Here is a 16,923-nt window from a genome sequence, read left to right as displayed (position 1 = left end):
CACCGTACTTCCAGCTGTGTTGAGTGTTCGAGCTTACTCATTACTGCTTACAGCCGCCGCGGCCGGCTCGCTACGGAGTGCGGTCATTATTATTGCACCATAAAAAGAAGAATGTTTTTTGGTTTGATTTTTTTAAATCTGAGTGGTGGGAATGTCCAGCCGAGCAAAGGCGGGACAGGCAGCTAGTGAAAAATTTATTTAAATATAATTAGTACCATAATGTAACCAAATATTATTCAATATTGTCACGGCATTTGTATGGTTTTGGGGTCTTTTTCCGGCATTTAATTCTTCCGGTTTAAAAAAATCTATATAATTTGGTTTCATATGAACCGTTACATATTTTCGTGTAATTATCATTGTAACTCGTTGAATATATAATAATAATAAATGATTAACTAAGATTAAATTAAACCATAACAAAACTTATTTATCATTCGCACCTTGGAAATTTTAGCGCCTTCATTTAATATTACCTGATTATCTATCAATTATAGTTCTATCAGGCTTTCAAAATCAAGAAACTTATTTTTATATCTCGCGAATATGGGGACGTACCACAGGGTTCAATTCTTGACCCTTTCCTCTATCTTGTTTATATAAATGATCTACCTTTCATTATCGAAAAAAGCATCAGATAGGTAGTATTATTTTCTGATGACACATCCTTGATTTTTAAAATCAAACGACAGACATTGATTAACAAATTTTGACGATGTGAACAATGCTCACTCTTTTCGATTGTCCATTGGTTTAAGAGAATAACCTTCTGCTTTCCGCACATACAAAATATTCTTATAAATGTATTGAACGTGACCCCCTTAAACTTCCCAACAGATTGCTCTTATAGCCCGCTTTTGCACTACAAATATCGATTTAATGTCAGCTGCAACACCCCACAAAATGACACCATATGACATGATGATATGAAAATAGCTGAAATAAACGAGCTTTGCTAATAATTGATGAGAATAATCTCATCCATAAGATTGCGCACCTTTTTACTGCGAACGCTGCAGGACTTAGTCTATTCGAAAGACATTCTATGTGTAGGCCCCAGTGGAGTTCTGGAGACTATCTAAAGTAATTGCCAAGAACACTGCATTATCAACAAGGTCTATTACCTCATCTTTAATTATTATTTGAACATTTTTACATTTGTAGTTACAAATTTAATACATTTTGTCTTCTTTTCGTTTAGCTTAAGATTATTTGTATTAATTTTTTAATTGATTGGCACTGTTTACATTCTCAAGTGATGGATTTAGTCGTTTCACTTGAAATAAAAGCGAAGTGTCATCAGCAAATAGTACTATCTCGTGAAGCTCCTTTTCATTCCATAAGATTTTGCCAATGCCATAGTGTGGAAGTTTTTTGATTAGGATTTCGTGATGGACACTCTTTCCTTGGACAATTTTTCCAATCATTTAAAACCCCGGAAATTAATTTAATGCCAGCATCGGCATGTGGAGCGACCTCTTGTAAAACCATACTGCAGGCTGTGCATAAGTTTATTATTATTAAAGTGTATCTATAATTGATCAAGAATATTTTTTCCGAAAATTTTACTCAATGCCGGCAGCACAGATATGGGTCTAAAATTTGTGGGGTCAGAAATTGTAACCGTTTTGAATAACGGTGTGATTTTACTTAGCTTCATCTGGTCTGGAAAGATCCAACAATCTATACGTTCATTAAATATTAGAGCTAACTCTGAACTGATAGCATCGATCACTAATGGTAAAATGAATACAGATACACCCCAAAGATCTTTAGTTTTTTTTTTTAAATTTTAGTTGCTTAAATCTTATTATAATATAAACTCAAACAGGAACATTTTTTTTCAATAATAAAAGGGCGGCTGATGGTGAAGAATTTAGAACGCTGGTTGTAATGAATGGAATGTTAGTAAAAAACTCTTCAAATGCAGAGGCTACTTCGAGGTTGATAGTAATTACTTTGCCGTTTAAGTTCACCTTATATTCAGTATCCTTACTGGAGGTTCTTCCAGTCTCCTCGTTTATAATTTTCCAAGTATTCTTTATCTTATCAGAGCTATCACATTTTTGAATTCATCAATAAAAGAATCAAAAATTGTGCTTTATAAATTGATATTCAAACAATTGACTAGTGGTCAGATGGTAGTTTGTTGATAAAACAGGTGATGAGAGTAACCATATTACTATAGATATTGTCAATACATGTTGCCGTGTTGGCCGTTACCCTAGTAGGTACAATAAAATTATATGATTTAAACTGATTAAGCATACGTTTACTTGAACTACACTTGTTAAGCAAATTTACATTAAAGTCTCCACTAACAATAATTGTTTTCTTGGATTTTTGCATTTTGTACAGAACCTGCTCTAATATTTTTTCGAAGTTATCATATTGAACTGAAGGAGGGCTATACAAACTAACAATGATTAATTGCTCCAGCTCCACACAAGATACTTCAATAAGGCGTTTCACAGAGAGGCTCACTATGCCCTTCCTTCCTTAATTTTTTTTATTAAGCAATATTAATCAGCCACCACGTATTACATTGCCTCTGCAGAACGAACTACCAATCTGATGATTACAAAAAAAGTTCAACATTTCACTGCTCAAAAATAACTTTTCCTGCCTTGTATATTTTGGTGAACCAGATTGATAGTATTCTTCTTAAATTAATTATTTCACTTACTCATTCTAGGCTCTGCAGCTTACGAGGTTAAAAAGATTCGCTCACTAACTGATGTCGATACAGCTAGACTTGTATATTTTAGTTACTTCCACATCTTAATCAATTGTCTTATTATTATGGGGTCATGCTGCTGATGCCAAAAGTATTTTGATCCTACAGAAGAGATCTATTCGTGCAATCTATAATTTAACATGTAGGGAATCTCTGAGAGATAAATTCGAGGAAATTAATATAAACCTAATAAGGTTTCCCTCGCAATATATTTTTGAAAATATTATGTACAAAAATAGTATATAATGTTTTGATAAGTTTACTAGTTAATATGTTAATGCTAGGAACAAACGCAGGCTACAATTTCCCCTAACTAGACTATCTAAAGTTAGTAATTATTTTTTGGGAAAAGGAATACTTTTCTTATTTCGGAAGCATATCCGAGATGACGAGGAACTCATGATGCATTGAAACTGCAGTATTCAATCGAGTTATTTTAAAACAGAACAACACTAAATCTAAACAGTCTTATAAAATATCCGAATGGAGGTATTTCACAAGTAAAAGAAGCGATCAATTGTTGAAGTCCAGCAACAGCTTGCCCCTGGCGTGTCCCTCGGCCAGCGCCGCGAACGCCGCCGGCGCCTCTCGCCATCCGAACACGCGCTGCACCGACACCCGGAACTGCCCGCGGTCGGCGAGCCGTCTCAGCATCTCTATATCGGATGCGTTCGGCATGAAGAAGGCCCAGCGCACGTGAGGCGGGCAGGGCCCCTCTCGGTTCCGCGCCAGGGCGCCTCGCATCGCTCCGAACGTCTGCGCCGACAGCGCCCCTAGCGCCGTCACGCTCCCCGCCATCAGCCCGCGCGAATCACATTCGCTCAGAAGCGGCGTCGTCAGCGTCACGTACCGCGAGAAACCCCAGCGGGAAGCGGCCTCCGCGGCCGCCCAGCCGCCGACGCCGCCGCAGTCGAGCACCGCCTCGAAGGGGCCCGAGGCGGCCACCCTCTCGTCGTAGTCCGGTTCGCCGCGGTGAAGCGCCGCGACGGCGCCGAGCTCGAGCGCCTCGGCCGCCTGCTCGTTCGCGCAGCTCACCGCCACCCGAGCGCCGCCCCGCACCAGTAGCTGCAGCGCGGCCGCGCCGACGCCCCCGAGCCCGAGCAGCAGCACGCGCGCTCCCAGCGCGGACGCTCCCGCTAGACCGGCAATCCGCAAAGCGCTCGCGGCCGTCAGGCCGGCATACAGGGCTCCGGCCGCGGCGAGCGGATCGAGCGCGACGGGCGCCGGCCCCGCCCAGCGCGACGGCACGGCGACGTATTCTGCGAGCGCGCCGGGACGATGCGGCGGCAGGACACCCCACACGCGCGTCCCGGGCTGCAGTCGCGCCCCGCGACCCGCCCGCACTACGACGCCGCTGAAGTCGCGCCCTGGCACCAACGGGAACTCGACGTCTGCGCCCTCCAGACGTCTGAGCGTGTTCAATATGCGCGATCCGTATCCATCTAGATTTTTTAACGTTACTTAAAAAAATGAAACGCTTCTCTGGCCAGACAATTAAGCTAATAATCAAGATCTGATCGCAACACCTGCTACTCAATCGTAGTGTCTGTGTTAAGTCGCATTTTATGTCAGTAGAATGGTTAATTTTACAAACCGAAGAATATAAAGATTCATTCTGGTTAATTTACATTTACCATTCTGGTTATAATGATGGCACTGACATTATAGTCATCGGTTGGCTTGATGTATGGTTAAATTTAAATTTGTTCTATCCTTTATTTATCTTTTGTGCATTTCTCTCTATGAGTCGGTGAGTGACGAGTGATGGGCACACCTAGCATGGCGAGATCGATAGGGTTGAGCGAGGCAGCGGCGACGCGCACGAGAAGGTCGTCGGCGCTGCGGAGCGGAGGCACGCGGGCGCTCTCGAGTCTCAGCTCACCGACGCCCCCGTACGCGTGAGCTCGCCACGCAGCCATTCGTGCTCCCACTCCAGACATATTCCTACTTGACAATGCCTACCTAAAAACAATACCTTGAGTTATATTTCAAAACACACAAAGAATATGAGCTGGACTTTAAACATTTAAATATTGTATAAAGACCAATAAATTTTAATGATATCTTGATTTATCTGTTGTAACCACAAATTACTTAAAACTATCCTTTAGTGTTGACAACACAAAACATCCCAATTACTTGAGTGTATTATAAAATAAATAGTTTGTGAATATAAGTAAGGTAAGGTAAGGCATAAGTTAAGTAATAAAAAATATTAATAATATTATATTAATTATCACAAATTGAGTTTATCATAGTCCTAGTTAGATCTTATAGTATACCATATACATATATATACAATTAGATTCTTCTTCAGATTTGGGGGCTTGTCAACAATCTATGACTATTCGAATGTAAAGTTAAAGGAAGCAAACAATAGTCTATATGGTATCAAATTATTTAATTATTAGTTTTTATCAACTTGAATTCACATTTCAAATCTAGTATACATTGGGAATAAATGAAATTATGGTTTAATTTAATTTTACCACTATTTTCCTAAGTCAAATTTCACTAATGGCTATTATTAGTCAACTGTCTTTCCTGGAGAAATCCATCATCCAAACCCGGTGTAGATAAAATCAAAAAGGCTGAGCTGGGCGGTAACATGCGATAACGAGTCAAATAACCGCTGTAACTCACGTTACCCATTTCCAAATTTTAGTTCCTCACATCACTGTTTGCACGTCACCCCACAAATTTTTCACTATCAATATTTTTAAATACCTCTTCTTCACTTTGGCAGCCGCTAACTGTACAGTTTTCACGCTGTCAGGAATGTAATATATATTTTATTATTGTTTTTATTTCATATCTTAATTTTACCTAACGATAAATATGTTTCACTTCAAACGAAAATAAAATGAAATGGGTATTACAATATATTATGTAAACTGTAAATATCGTAGTGTCATCTGTCAATTTTGAAATCGTGATCTATTTTTACTCACATAAGAACGGAAAACAAGACTGGCATAATATATAGTAACTTACTTACATGTCCTAAACTATTAAACTGCCAACGGGACTATAATTTTACTCATTGGTATATTAAGTTGGTCTGTTAAAAAGGGAAAATTAGTGTCCAATAAAAATTGGTCTGTAAATGACTCTAGTCTGTACCTAAACTTGATCTGTTATGTTGAAACATTTTTCTTCTGTGATAAAACGCTTATGATAAACAAAGTTCAGTTTAGTAATTACTAATTAGTATAATGTATAATTTAAGTCAATCATGAGACTAGATTACTAGAGGCACAAAAAGTGACGTTATGTTTAAATCATGAACTCAGCGCTGTCCAGGAGCAGAGTAAGTGCAGAACAACTGGATCTGCTATTGACTTTTATGGAAGAGCACCGTGACTTTGCAGCAGGCAAACAGTCGATATATTCTCGCTTTAGCGCTAGTAAACTGTGGCGGCTTCTCGCCGAGAGATTAAACGCCGCGGCGGCAGATACGGGTGGTGCTCGGAAATCACCAGATAAGTGGTGTCGCTACTGGGCGGACGTTAAATATAAAGCAAGAAAGAAGTGTGCCGCCGGAGGTGCACTAGGTGACCTCTCCACTGCAGAGGAGCGCTTACAGAATATTCTTAGTTGTAAAAACGATTGTAAGTAACTGTAGTAACTTATTAAGCATAATTAACTACTTGGCATACATATATAGTCATATGAAGTGTCTGAAATATTAATTTGTCAAAATGAAAAATTTACACACATTACAATTAAACAGAACAAACATGTAACATAGCGCCACATGCCTACAAACTGAAACTTATATGCAATTATATTTTAATCACACTTGTAAAAAGATCATTAACTTATAGCTTTTAAGATTTTATAGAATTATTGTACACATGATTCAATTGGGTAAACAGATTAACTTATACTTCATTATAAATCACACCTAAAAAAATCAAATATCAATAGAGTAATCAAAAAGTTAAAACATTCAGGAGAAACAGAATATGCATACAAACACAACTACAATGCTTTTTGTTAATAATACATAATTTTTTACTCATTATACTATTTAATTTCATATTAATAATATTAAAAAAAAAAAAATCTATCCATATTGTAGGAATCTTTAATTTACTAAATTAACATTTAAAATATAAGTATAGTTTAAAAGCACTAATGTTTAACTAATCTACAAATATAATTGAGAATTGTTACATATTAATCAATAGTCAGTAATACTGAAGCAATCTACTGTAACTTGGTTTTACATAAAGTAATAAGTCATTATTATTATGGAGTGTTCAGCACACTATGCATGCACTAGGGCCCAGAGTGAAGTACTATTGTGCCTTGAGCAGACCAAGGGTCTGAGAGGCAAATTTAGCCTTCTCTGCCAATGATTTCGGAACTGTGTCAGTCAGTGTAGTGTCTACTAGCTGAAGCTTTTAGGGAAGTGTTTTGAGACATTATTTTTCAAGTAATTACTGTATTTGATTGAAGGTGCTAAAATGTCTTTTTCATTTAAGTCAATGAAAAACCAAACATGTCTGTACATTTAACTTATGAGTAGCAGTGTTAAATGATATTGCCACAGGTCTGGCGTTTTACCAATAAGTATCAACTGTCCAGGCTAGATGATACTTAATCTATATTCATATTAATATTATGTTATATCATAGTTATAATTTTTTTTAGAAAATTTATTAGTGCATTAAATATTTTGAAGGTTGATCGGTCATACATTGAATATTTTTTTTATCATTCTATTCATCCAAGCACCATCAATTAATTAAACACTATACTAATATTGTATATATCAATTTGATAAAAAAAAATGTTGTTTAATTTATTACATTTTATTTTTATTTTATAATATTTTTTTGATATCTATTTAACGCAGTGAACGCGGTGTCGGGCGGCGCGGCGGCTTCGGACGAGGAGCGCAAGGCTCTCGACGAGGACATGTGCTCGGAAGGTTCCGCGCCGTTGGCCACCGACGAGTTGCTGGCCGAAGCCGCCATGCGTACCGCTCTGGCCGCCGAAAAGCAGGCCGAGGCTGTCGTGCACGCCGTGGATCTGCTACGGGACCTCGTGACGCTGCTGCGCGAACGACCCCCCGCACCACCGCCTGCTCCCCACGACCACCTAGCCATGCAGCACCAGCACCATCACCCGCTCTGAGGTACGCTCCCTGTCGTATCGAGACGTCAAAAATCGATCGCTTTCAAAACATTTGACAGACATAGTTCATTAGACTATTTGGCCATTCGCCGTCCACAGGAGCCCCCTCTACCCTCGTCGCCGCAACACGAAAATATGATGTCTATCAGCGACGCGACTAATACTCACGTTCTACGCAACCTTCAGCTTCTTGTCGGCCTCCACGAGCTCGACCGGCGCCAGACCCGTGAGCGCGGCTACGTCGGCGTACACGGCGTCGGCCCGGCGTCGAGCGCGTGCCGCCCCGTGGCGCAGCACGTCGCGCAGTAACCGCGGCCGCGACTGCAGCTCCTCGGCGCGCGCGCGTATCGGGCCGAGCACGGAAACCAGTGCTTCGGCCACTACGCGCTTATACTGCGCCGTCGTCAGTCCCTCCGCCTCGTCGGTGACCTCTTCGGGCGTCTTGTCCTCGGCCAGGCACTGCAGCAGCACCAGGTTGGACACTCCCGGCCTCGTCGCCGGGTCGAACGTCACCTGCGCGACACGACACCGGTCAGCGCGGGCGGCCGGTTTGACGCGGCCGACGGGCGATCGGAGCTCTCACTTGAGGCGTAAAGTCGGTGACGGCCTTTTTGATCTTTGCGCGGATGGCGTCGTCCGAGTCGGCGAGCGCGATGCGCGACTTGGGATCCGGGTCGGACTTGGACATCTTCTTGGCGGGGTCGCGCAGGCTGCGCACGCGGTCGCTGCCGTCGTCGGGCAGCAGCGCGCGCGGCGTCGGAAAGGCGGAGCCGTAGCGGTGCCGAAACGTGCGCGCGAGCAGCGCGGCCAGCTGCAGGTGCTGCAGCTGATCGGCGCCGACGGGCACGTGCGTCGCGCGGTATAGCAGCACGTCTGCCGCTTGCAGCACCGGGTACAGCAGCAGCCCGGCGCCGAGGTCGCCGCCGCCGGCCGTGCGTTCGCGGTACTGGGGCAGATGTGCGAGGCGGGCCTGCGTGGCTAGGCAAGTCAACACCCAGCAGAGCTCGGCGTGTCGGGGCACGGCCGACTGCGCGAACAGAACGGTGCGCGCCGGGTCCAAGCCGCTCGCCAGCAGGTATGCCGTCAACTGCAGTGTGTTGTCTTGCATCGCGGCCGGGTTCACCTTTGGACAATCTTTCACTTTCTACTTTGGATGCTGATGCCGAAAATGCATTTGATTTTAGTCGTAGTTTGCTTACAAGTCACGATTCTGAATATCACTCTTGGTCCAGTGGAAACTTTCTATGCGATATTATCTACTCTATTAATATTATATTGATGGAGATTTACATCGATTATTTAAAAAAGAAATGATCTTCGGAATTTGTTATTTTTAGGAATTTCTGTGTAATATTTTGATTTTGATAAACATTAAATGAATTATTAAAACAGACAGAAAACATAAAATTGTGTTTTATTACTTTTCTAATGATATTTCTATTACGAATTGATAAATGCACTGACAACATATTTAATATAATATGTGCAAAAAGCCAAAAATGTATGAGTAGTAGGAGGTAGATGTGTTCTAAATTTATGTTTATTTTTATATAGAAAAAGATTTTTTATTTTTATTATCATATGACATCAGACAGTACAAATATTTTTTTTACTTTATATTATAATCATTAAGCATAATAAAAATACCTGTTTTGTGGTCAAAGCATGCAAATCTGCAATAAACAACATCACATCTTGTCCTCGCTCTTGCAACTGTATACAGCGGCGCACTGCAGCAAAGTAATTACCAACATGCAAGGCTCCGGTTGGTTGTAAACCTGACACTATTCTTCTAGGCCATCTTCCATCTTCTTCTGCACCAATAATGGTATTATTTGGCTCAAGTGGGTTAACATCTGAAGTATACTTCTAGAAAAGTTTAAGCTATTAAACTACAGTCCAATGAAACCTCTAGTTTATAAGTTTTGGCATAGAATAATTTGAGTTTCTTTCATTTATTGGAGTCATTATCAATTGGATATTTTGTAAAAAATAAATAAAAACAAAGATTTATTAATTATAAGTTTTTAGTGTCCCAAGAAAAAGTTTGCTTATCTTTAGAGCTATCTGATGTGCCAGCAGTTGTATAAAAAATAAATCTTTATTTAATAAAGACAGCAGCTACTTGCATTATACATGGCTACAAAATATAGAATGGTCTTTCAAAGTTACCTTACATAACTGAAAAATTACGTTTACGCATGTAAACTCTTATACAGGATTGAAATTTTAGTATTATAGAAAAAAAATCTTTGGGATTTCCTGTACTCTCTATATAGAAGGAAACACAATTTATTTTCTCAACTGAACTTGGCACATGGGATCTGAATAAAGTCAAACTACATATATAATTTTCAGCAATAACATATGTAATACCTACCTGCCGACAACAACCCTGTGTGCTGAATTTGCATATACGAGCGTATCTTTTCACGTGAATAAAAGCTTTTCTTAATATATACATTTCCACTCTTAATTTAATGTGACTTTTTTTAAATCACAATATTTTTATAGGTTAGTCCGATAAGCTCTAAAAGATTTGTTAATTCCATCTAAGGTATTATTATTTAATGTGATTTCACTAAGAAAGTCAATTAACTAATCTCATTCACTAACCTATTAATTTCTAATGTTTATAAAAAAATGTAAACAAAGTAGATACTACTTGACACCACAGACCAAGTAAAAAATATAATATAGGCAATATAAATACTCAAGTCAAACTATAGGAAACAAAGTTCATACCGCACAGATTACAACATACCCCAAGATTCAGAAATAAGACTTGCTGACATTCAAAGACGGTATTTTATCTCTGTTAAAATCCCGATTATATAAGCCGAGTCACCACTAATCCAAGATAACGTAATTTAGAAGAATTGTTATTGCTGCGACTATAGATAAAACTGTTTAGTAATTTGTGAAGGCATGTTAACATTAAATATAGTATTTATTGCAAAATGTATTGTGATAAACGGATAAAATATAAGAGTCTTTATTCCAACTTCTCCAACTCACCGTGAGGTTCAAATGAACAAGCGCCTAAAACTTTTTTAATTTGTCTTATTTTTTTTCTTTTTATATTATGTATTTTTAATTATTATTGGGTATTAGTGTCTAAGTTAAGACAGAGTTATATACTCAAAATCAATGTTAATGGGTCCAGCAATTTCCGAGTTCGAACGAACCCGAGATATGAAGGTTTTATTGCAAAAACACATTAAACCTATATTAATATCACCTGAAATGCACGAAGCATCAATGTTAGAGTTAAGATCATTAAGTTAAGCCATAGTTCGTGTCTAAGTGCCATTTCTCTATATTCTCCTCACTGGTCAGTTAAATCTCCATTAAATCAAAACTGTATTGGATTTGACATAGAGATTAGAGGAGTCATACCCTTAGACTAAGAACAGAAGTATCTGAAGTCAATATTAAAGCAATAAATAATATTTAATAATGACGATTGTTACGGAAATTAAGTTTTTAAAATTTGCTTAGACTAGAACTTGACAGCATTTTTTAAATTTATTGAATATAATTAATTAATGAATAATTCTTGGATTATGAATTTATATTTTAAGTTTTTATCATACTTTGTCTAAGTGAATTAAAGCAGGTACACAAACTCAATAATATGTTTCCTGAAACTTGAAGGTAGATTTTATGAATCTAAGTTTTCGACACAAGTAGAGCGTGATTTTTATTTGTATGTAAATTAGTATACTAAATAGAGTTTTCGCAGTTTTGAAAAACGTTATATGACAATATTTACAATTATTATATATTGTGTTTTATCTACGTAGAATTATTCCGTATTGTCTTGTCCTAGCCTAGTGCGTAACTTATTTACATAAATACTAATTTTCGGCAGTGGATTATACTAAATCTTAACAAACGACTGCCGACCTATTAAAATCGATATACCTATGACAATTAACATTGTTTTTATTCTTCTTTGCGCATTCTAGGCGAAAATTAGACAAAGACCAACACACACCTTCGTTTAATATTTCAGAGCCGTCAGTGTTCTTAGCCTAAGGTGTACACAATCGGTAACCACAGCAACGTTACTTTTGCAGTAAACAAATTGAAATGAATAGTGTGTAACATTTAAATTTACTTATCCGTAGGTACGTAATTCAAAAACAGATATAATAAACTGTATTAATAAAGCTTACACTTAATTTATTACGTGGTAAATATCGTGGTTGCAAGTATCGAAGTCCAGTTTTACTATTATATGTAATAGTCATAATTTCAAGTCGATTGTACTGTATCACATGAAATGGTTACATACTTAAACTGACAATGCCTTTCTGATCGGTGATTGTGAATATCCAGTAGATAGAATAGTGTGTATAAGTCCGAGTGTACAATGAACCGGTATCTTGTGCTGCATCAGCTCGGTGACGGTACATACGGGTCAGTTGTGCTTGCGCAACGCAGAGATACTGGAGAAAAGGTGGCTATCAAACGCATGAAACGAAAGTATTACTCTTGGGACGAAGCTATGAACCTTCGCGAGGTTAAATCTTTAAAGAAACTGAATCATGCCAATATTGTGAAACTGCGCGAGGTCATCAGAGAGAATGATACCCTGTACTTCGTATTCGAGTATATGCGTGGTAATTTGTACCAGCTTATTCGAGATTCCGATCGACCGTTGCCAGAACCGGCGCTACGCAACATCACATTCCAAGTACTACAGGGGCTTGCTCACATGCATCGCCATGGCTTCTTTCACCGCGACCTCAAACCAGAGAATTTACTTTGCGCCGGTCCTGAGCTCGTTAAAATAGCCGATCTTGGACTGGCAAGAGAGACTCGTTCTCGTCCACCTTACACTGAATATGTGTCTACCCGCTGGTACCGGGCGCCGGAGGTACTGCTCCGCGACCCCCACTACGGCGCGCCTATAGATCTCTGGGCACTGGGGTGTATTATTGCCGAGTTGTATACGAGCCGCCCGTTGTTGCCTGGGAATTCGGAAATTGACCAACTACATAAAATGTGCGCAGTACTAGGAACACCCAACTGGCCCGAAGGTCATGCCCTGGCTGCATCGCTGCGCATACGGTTACCAGCAAGTACGGGCATTCCGCTAGCACGCGCCGTGCCCCGTGCTTCCGCTGCAGCACTAGCGCTACTCGCTGCACTTCTGCGCTTCCCACCCGGAGAACGTCCAACCGCCACTCAGGCACTCAGGTTAAAACTGCAGTCTATAAATATTTAACTTCGTTTATTAATTTTGAGGCTGACTTAAATAATATAAACACATTTAGGAATAGGTTTTGTGCCGACACAGTGCACAAGCTGCAGCAATTTTTAATTTTCGTTTGATAGGTCAACCTTTCGTGTCCTCAAAACGTTAATTACAGACGTTATGCGTTACGATAGTCTTACCTAAACATGACAAAAAGTATTTTGTGTAATATATTTGGGATTTTAATTATGAGAAATATGTCAATATTTAAATTTCTTTTATTTGCAGATATCCTTATTTTGCAGTAGGCACTGCCTTAGTACTGGGACCTCCGGCTACACAACCTAGAAGGTTTTTGTACATTTAGGTTATTTTCTAGTGAAGCGCGTAAGCGCTTTAATAAGTACGTAGTTTATCTAGTTTTATTGATTTGCAGGAACAATCATTATGAAGATGAGAAAATAGCCCCGTCAGCGGTCCTCGAGATGGATCCATCCCGCAAAACGGGTCTAACTACACGAGCATATGTTGCGACAACATACTATGATCAATTTGCGCATGTGTTAGGGTGAGTTGTACTACAATTTTATGTTTTCTATACTTATTGGTAGTGTTTTGTCCTCGACAAAGCAAATTTACTGCAGCTAATGCTGTACTAAATGTTTGTTATTACTAATACGTAGAGGAAAATTGGTGAAAAGTGGCGGACGTGATGCGGCAGGTAGTGGAGCTGGAGCTAACATGGAAACGGAGCGAGCAGCATGTGCCTATTTTGGAGCCACACGGTATGTAACTGGCGCTCGGGTCGATACCTCCTTGTTCCGCAGCCTACCATTACAGTCGCTAAAAGGTACGTATTACCGTTTACCGTGTACCATAGTAAAGACAAAGTAGAGTACATCCGCGGTTACTTACTCTGTTTAGAGGCTGCGGCATTGGGAAGCAATCCATCACGAGTGGACTGGGCCGCCAAGTACTTGCGATGACACCTCCCCGCTTTCTTCAACACCAGAGTCCCCAATCACATTCAATGAGTGATGTCAGAAGTCAGTGTTATTTAATGCATTATATGATTGTTAACCGTCATCAACGTTGTACAATAAAAATCCTTGTTCATAATTTTGTAATAATTTAAAATGCTATCTCTATTATTCGTTTAACTGGACAACGAATGACAAATAAAGTTGGCTTGTCATTAAATATTAATATCACACATACAAAATATATATATATGTTGACAGACGGGGATCAACGTTCCAACGAGGGCAAGATTCAGAAACAGGCCACGCTTTATCTTACTCCAGGACGTCAAAAATGTATTGGATCTTGTTGTTGCTACCGGAGTAAGAGTTTGAGCTCAGTCTCGTTTCTCACGCTTAGTAGTGTACAGCTCTATGGATAGGTTTCGTTGAATTTTGGAATATAATTTGCTAGTCAAAGTAACTGTAAACGGATTCAACTAAACACATCTTTTATCGGAAGTACGCAATATTTTGACAATTGGTTTGTAGGATCTTTATTGAATATATTGTAGGTACTACTCATTTATTAGTCGTACTTACCGTCATAAGTAATATATACACAACAAAAACAGTAGAGGTAATGCATGCCACTTCACTTTCTCGGTTGGTATACTTATTACAACAATCAAGCGAAAAAACTGGAAAAAAAACTTATGTTTATTGCTTTTAAATACAATTAAACTGTATTATTCGATGTTTTTAGGAAACCTTAAGTAATACACAACTAACATTAGTAGTCTTTTATGATTAAGTCGAAAATTTGGATACTATATTTTATAACATATATATTAGTTTTTCATTGAATTTCTTTTTTTCCTGATCTTGTTTATTTTTTTCTGAATCTCCAATATACGACTCTCCTATTACACACTAAAACACCCTACTTCAAGTTTTTACGAGCCCAGAAGTGACCCGAGAGTTAAATTTTTTATTTCTAAGTTGGATGAAACAAGACCACTAGAAACTTTTCGTTTCTTTCTCGTAACTTTCGAAACCCCACACTCACTACTTCCACATTCGTCTTTGGGTAAATTTGCGCCAACGGTTTCACTGTATTGAATTACATGTTTCTTGTATGTAGGTACCATTTTGTTTGATAACTTAAACTTACAAAAACTCCAAAATAAATTAAAAAAAGGACTATTTATATACAATTTTTTAAACACAGACGAATAAAATTTACGATGAAACCAAAATTATGACTATTAAACAACTATGTTTATAGCACTTGTATCTTAATTTAAAAAAAAATTAAATGGCCCTCTCCATAGTGGCTCATCATTTAAAAAGATCAAGGACACAACCACACGTAACACTCGTCGAGCGAGTTTGCTTATCTTGCCGAAGTCGCGCATCAATTATTTGAAGAGGTCGAATGGGTATGAGGGTGTGTAACTGTTTCTATCTAATTGGTTGCTATCTAAAATTCGCAATATTGGCGTGTTTGACAGATTCAAGGGGGCTTTAAATATGCATGTCAAAGTGAATGTAGTGGACTAAAATTGGGACGCGTATCTCAATCGTATATACATAATATTAAATTTCTCAGGTAAATAAACATTATTTTGTAGGTAGGGACATCATCCCATAGCTAAAGAAATTTTGGGGTTCTGATCGAAATAGCGCGACAATTGGTTTTGGCAGTCCTCTCGTGATGTTAACCTGACACTGCCAAAATAATTCTGAGGAGACCGAAACAGGTGGAAATGTGAAGATTATGGAGGCGGATGCATTAACAACTCCCAGCTAAGCTCTCTTAATTTTAGTATTGTCTTTTGTTAACATAGCTTTTTACACATTAAAAAAACACTTTTTTACCGGATTGAATCTATGAATTATTATTTTACATAATTTACAATTGTTGTAAAGTACGCGAAACGTCGGAACAATTCAATTTATCGTCGCTTCAATCCGGTAAAATAGTGTGCTCTCTTAATTTTTCCTGAGTGGCTAGAGTTGTGTGAGGTCTAGCGTTATCATGATGAACCACACCCCATCTGTTGATTGATTCCGGCCTCTTTCTCTCAACTTCTTGCTTTAATCTCATCACTTGTTCTAACTCATCACAGTAGAGTTCAGAATCGATGGTCCTGCCTGATGGTAACAGCTCATAATGAATAATGCCCTTCCAATCCCACCACACACACAGCATCACCTTGTTGCGAGTTAACCCACAGCCCAGGTTTCGCCACAGTCTGTGAAGCCTGACTGGCCTTTGACAAAGACCTTTTTCGCTCGTTGTTGTCGTACGTGATCCACGTTTATAACCTGTTATGGGTTTCTTCAGTGAGCTCGTGAGTTACCCAAATATCGAGCTTTTTTGTGTACCCAGTTTTTTCAAAAGCGCCAAAACTGTTTTGTTGTCAATTCCCAGTTCTTCAGCTACGTCGTAACTACTGATATGGCACTCTTGCTCCACTTCTTCAAAAATTGCATCCATTTTATCAGTAACAGGGCAACCAGAGCGACGTGCATCGTTGACATCAAAATTTCCGGATTGTAAACGTTTAAACCAAATTTGTGCTACTTTCACAAACACTGCCCTAGGTCCATAAGCGTCGCAATTTTTTTTCGCGGCTTGCGTTGCATTTTTGTTGTAAAATTTTAAAATGTATCGAATTTCTTAAATAATTAACAAATAAAAATCACATTTTCCTAATTTGAATTTATCTTCTTTAAAATTTATACTTTTAATGATACCAAAACCAGCTAGATACAAATATTATAAGCGAAATAGATTTTATTACAAGTTTATACATACTATTATGCGAAAAGACTTTCCCCAACCTAATATTATATTTTTATGGTTTGCT

At 38.9% G+C, this 16,923-nt stretch overlaps 4 protein-coding genes across 10 annotated transcripts; 2 read left to right on the top strand and 2 right to left on the bottom strand.

The window, feature by feature from the left end:
* Positions 1 to 3,158: 3,158 nt before the first annotated feature.
* On the bottom strand, positions 3,159 to 5,624 carry LOC123709432 (reticulon-4-interacting protein 1, mitochondrial). Of its 3 annotated transcripts, none has more exons than XM_045660779.1 (3): positions 5,227 to 5,624; positions 4,512 to 4,699; positions 3,159 to 4,179 (listed from the first exon to the last, which is right to left on the bottom strand). In XM_045660779.1, exons 2-3 carry the CDS (start codon positions 4,675 to 4,677, stop codon positions 3,251 to 3,253), a joined length of 1,095 nt encoding a protein of 364 aa, XP_045516735.1. In that variant the 5' UTR covers positions 4,678 to 4,699; positions 5,227 to 5,624; the 3' UTR covers positions 3,159 to 3,250. The 3 variants fall into 3 exon arrangements, with proteins under 3 accessions (XP_045516735.1, XP_045516736.1, XP_045516737.1); XM_045660780.1 differs by having other exon boundaries at positions 5,381 to 5,624; XM_045660781.1 differs by having other exon boundaries at positions 5,465 to 5,624.
* Positions 5,625 to 5,711: 87 nt separating this feature from the next.
* On the top strand, positions 5,712 to 8,208 carry LOC123709433. 2 transcript variants are annotated; one of them, XM_045660784.1, is made up of 3 exons: positions 5,712 to 6,348; positions 7,602 to 7,883; positions 8,069 to 8,208. In XM_045660784.1, the coding sequence occupies exons 1-2, from the start codon at positions 6,021 to 6,023 to the stop codon at positions 7,880 to 7,882; spliced, it is 609 nt and encodes a 202-aa protein (XP_045516740.1). In that variant the 5' UTR covers positions 5,712 to 6,020; the 3' UTR covers position 7,883; positions 8,069 to 8,208. The 2 variants fall into 2 exon arrangements, with proteins under 2 accessions (XP_045516740.1, XP_045516739.1); XM_045660783.1 differs by having other exon boundaries at positions 7,982 to 8,109.
* LOC123709430 (tryptophan--tRNA ligase, mitochondrial) lies at positions 7,542 to 10,551 on the bottom strand. Of its 2 annotated transcripts, none has more exons than XM_045660777.1 (5): positions 10,263 to 10,551; positions 9,530 to 9,751; positions 8,466 to 9,005; positions 8,051 to 8,395; positions 7,542 to 7,892 (listed from the first exon to the last, which is right to left on the bottom strand). In XM_045660777.1, the coding sequence occupies exons 1-4, from the start codon at positions 10,344 to 10,346 to the stop codon at positions 8,054 to 8,056; spliced, it is 1,188 nt and encodes a 395-aa protein (XP_045516733.1). In that variant the 5' UTR covers positions 10,347 to 10,551; the 3' UTR covers positions 7,542 to 7,892; positions 8,051 to 8,053. The 2 variants fall into 2 exon arrangements, with proteins under 2 accessions (XP_045516733.1, XP_045516734.1); XM_045660778.1 differs by having other exon boundaries at positions 9,530 to 9,748.
* Positions 10,552 to 11,994: 1,443 nt separating this feature from the next.
* LOC123709912 (serine/threonine-protein kinase MAK) lies at positions 11,995 to 14,422 on the top strand. Of its 3 annotated transcripts, XR_006753775.1 has the most exons (6): positions 11,995 to 13,090; positions 13,377 to 13,439; positions 13,525 to 13,656; positions 13,772 to 13,938; positions 14,013 to 14,134; positions 14,330 to 14,422. XR_006753775.1 is itself a non-coding variant. In XM_045661514.1 (5 exons), exons 1-5 carry the CDS (start codon positions 12,261 to 12,263, stop codon positions 14,072 to 14,074), a joined length of 1,254 nt encoding a protein of 417 aa, XP_045517470.1. In that variant the 5' UTR covers positions 11,995 to 12,260; the 3' UTR covers positions 14,075 to 14,174. The 3 variants fall into 3 exon arrangements, 2 of the variants coding, with proteins under 2 accessions (XP_045517470.1, XP_045517471.1); XM_045661514.1 differs by lacking the exon at positions 14,330 to 14,422 and having other exon boundaries at positions 14,013 to 14,174; XM_045661515.1 differs by lacking the exons at positions 14,013 to 14,134; positions 14,330 to 14,422 and having other exon boundaries at positions 13,810 to 13,841.
* The last annotated feature ends 2,501 nt before the right edge of the window (positions 14,423 to 16,923 follow it).

Source organism: Pieris brassicae, chromosome 5 (assembly GCF_905147105.1).
Source record: "Pieris brassicae chromosome 5, ilPieBrab1.1, whole genome shotgun sequence".
NCBI classification, from domain to species: domain Eukaryota; kingdom Metazoa; phylum Arthropoda; class Insecta; order Lepidoptera; family Pieridae; genus Pieris; species Pieris brassicae.
The sequence above is the reverse complement of the archived record's forward strand: the minus strand, read 5'-3'. Positions and strand labels throughout refer to the sequence as shown.

Excerpts from the sequence above, each read along its gene's own strand:
- LOC123709432 (XM_045660779.1), bottom strand. The coding sequence starts at position 4,677 with ATGTCTGGAGTGGGAGCACGAATGGCTGCGTGGCGAGCTCACGCGTAC. Across the intron at positions 4,180-4,511 it reads TATCGATCTCGCCATGCTAG|ATGGATACGGATCGCGCATA; the intron begins GTGTGCCCATCA and ends TAAAAAATCTAG.
- LOC123709433 (XM_045660784.1), top strand. The coding sequence starts at position 6,021 with ATGAACTCAGCGCTGTCCAGGAGCAGAGTAAGTGCAGAACAACTGGAT. Across the intron at positions 6,349-7,601 it reads TCTTAGTTGTAAAAACGATT|TGAACGCGGTGTCGGGCGGC; the intron begins GTAAGTAACTGT and ends TATTTAACGCAG.
- LOC123709430 (XM_045660777.1), bottom strand. The coding sequence starts at position 10,346 with ATGTATATATTAAGAAAAGCTTTTATTCACGTGAAAAGATACGCTCGT. Across the intron at positions 9,006-9,529 it reads ATGCTTTGACCACAAAACAG|GTGAACCCGGCCGCGATGCA; the intron begins GTATTTTTATTA and ends GATTGTCCAAAG. Across the intron at positions 8,396-8,465 it reads TCACCGACTTTACGCCTCAA|GTGACGTTCGACCCGGCGAC; the intron begins GTGAGAGCTCCG and ends CGTGTCGCGCAG.
- LOC123709912 (XM_045661514.1), top strand. The coding sequence starts at position 12,261 with ATGAACCGGTATCTTGTGCTGCATCAGCTCGGTGACGGTACATACGGG. Across the intron at positions 13,091-13,376 it reads ACCGCCACTCAGGCACTCAG|ATATCCTTATTTTGCAGTAG; the intron begins GTTAAAACTGCA and ends TTTTATTTGCAG. Across the intron at positions 13,440-13,524 it reads CCGGCTACACAACCTAGAAG|GAACAATCATTATGAAGATG; the intron begins GTTTTTGTACAT and ends ATTGATTTGCAG.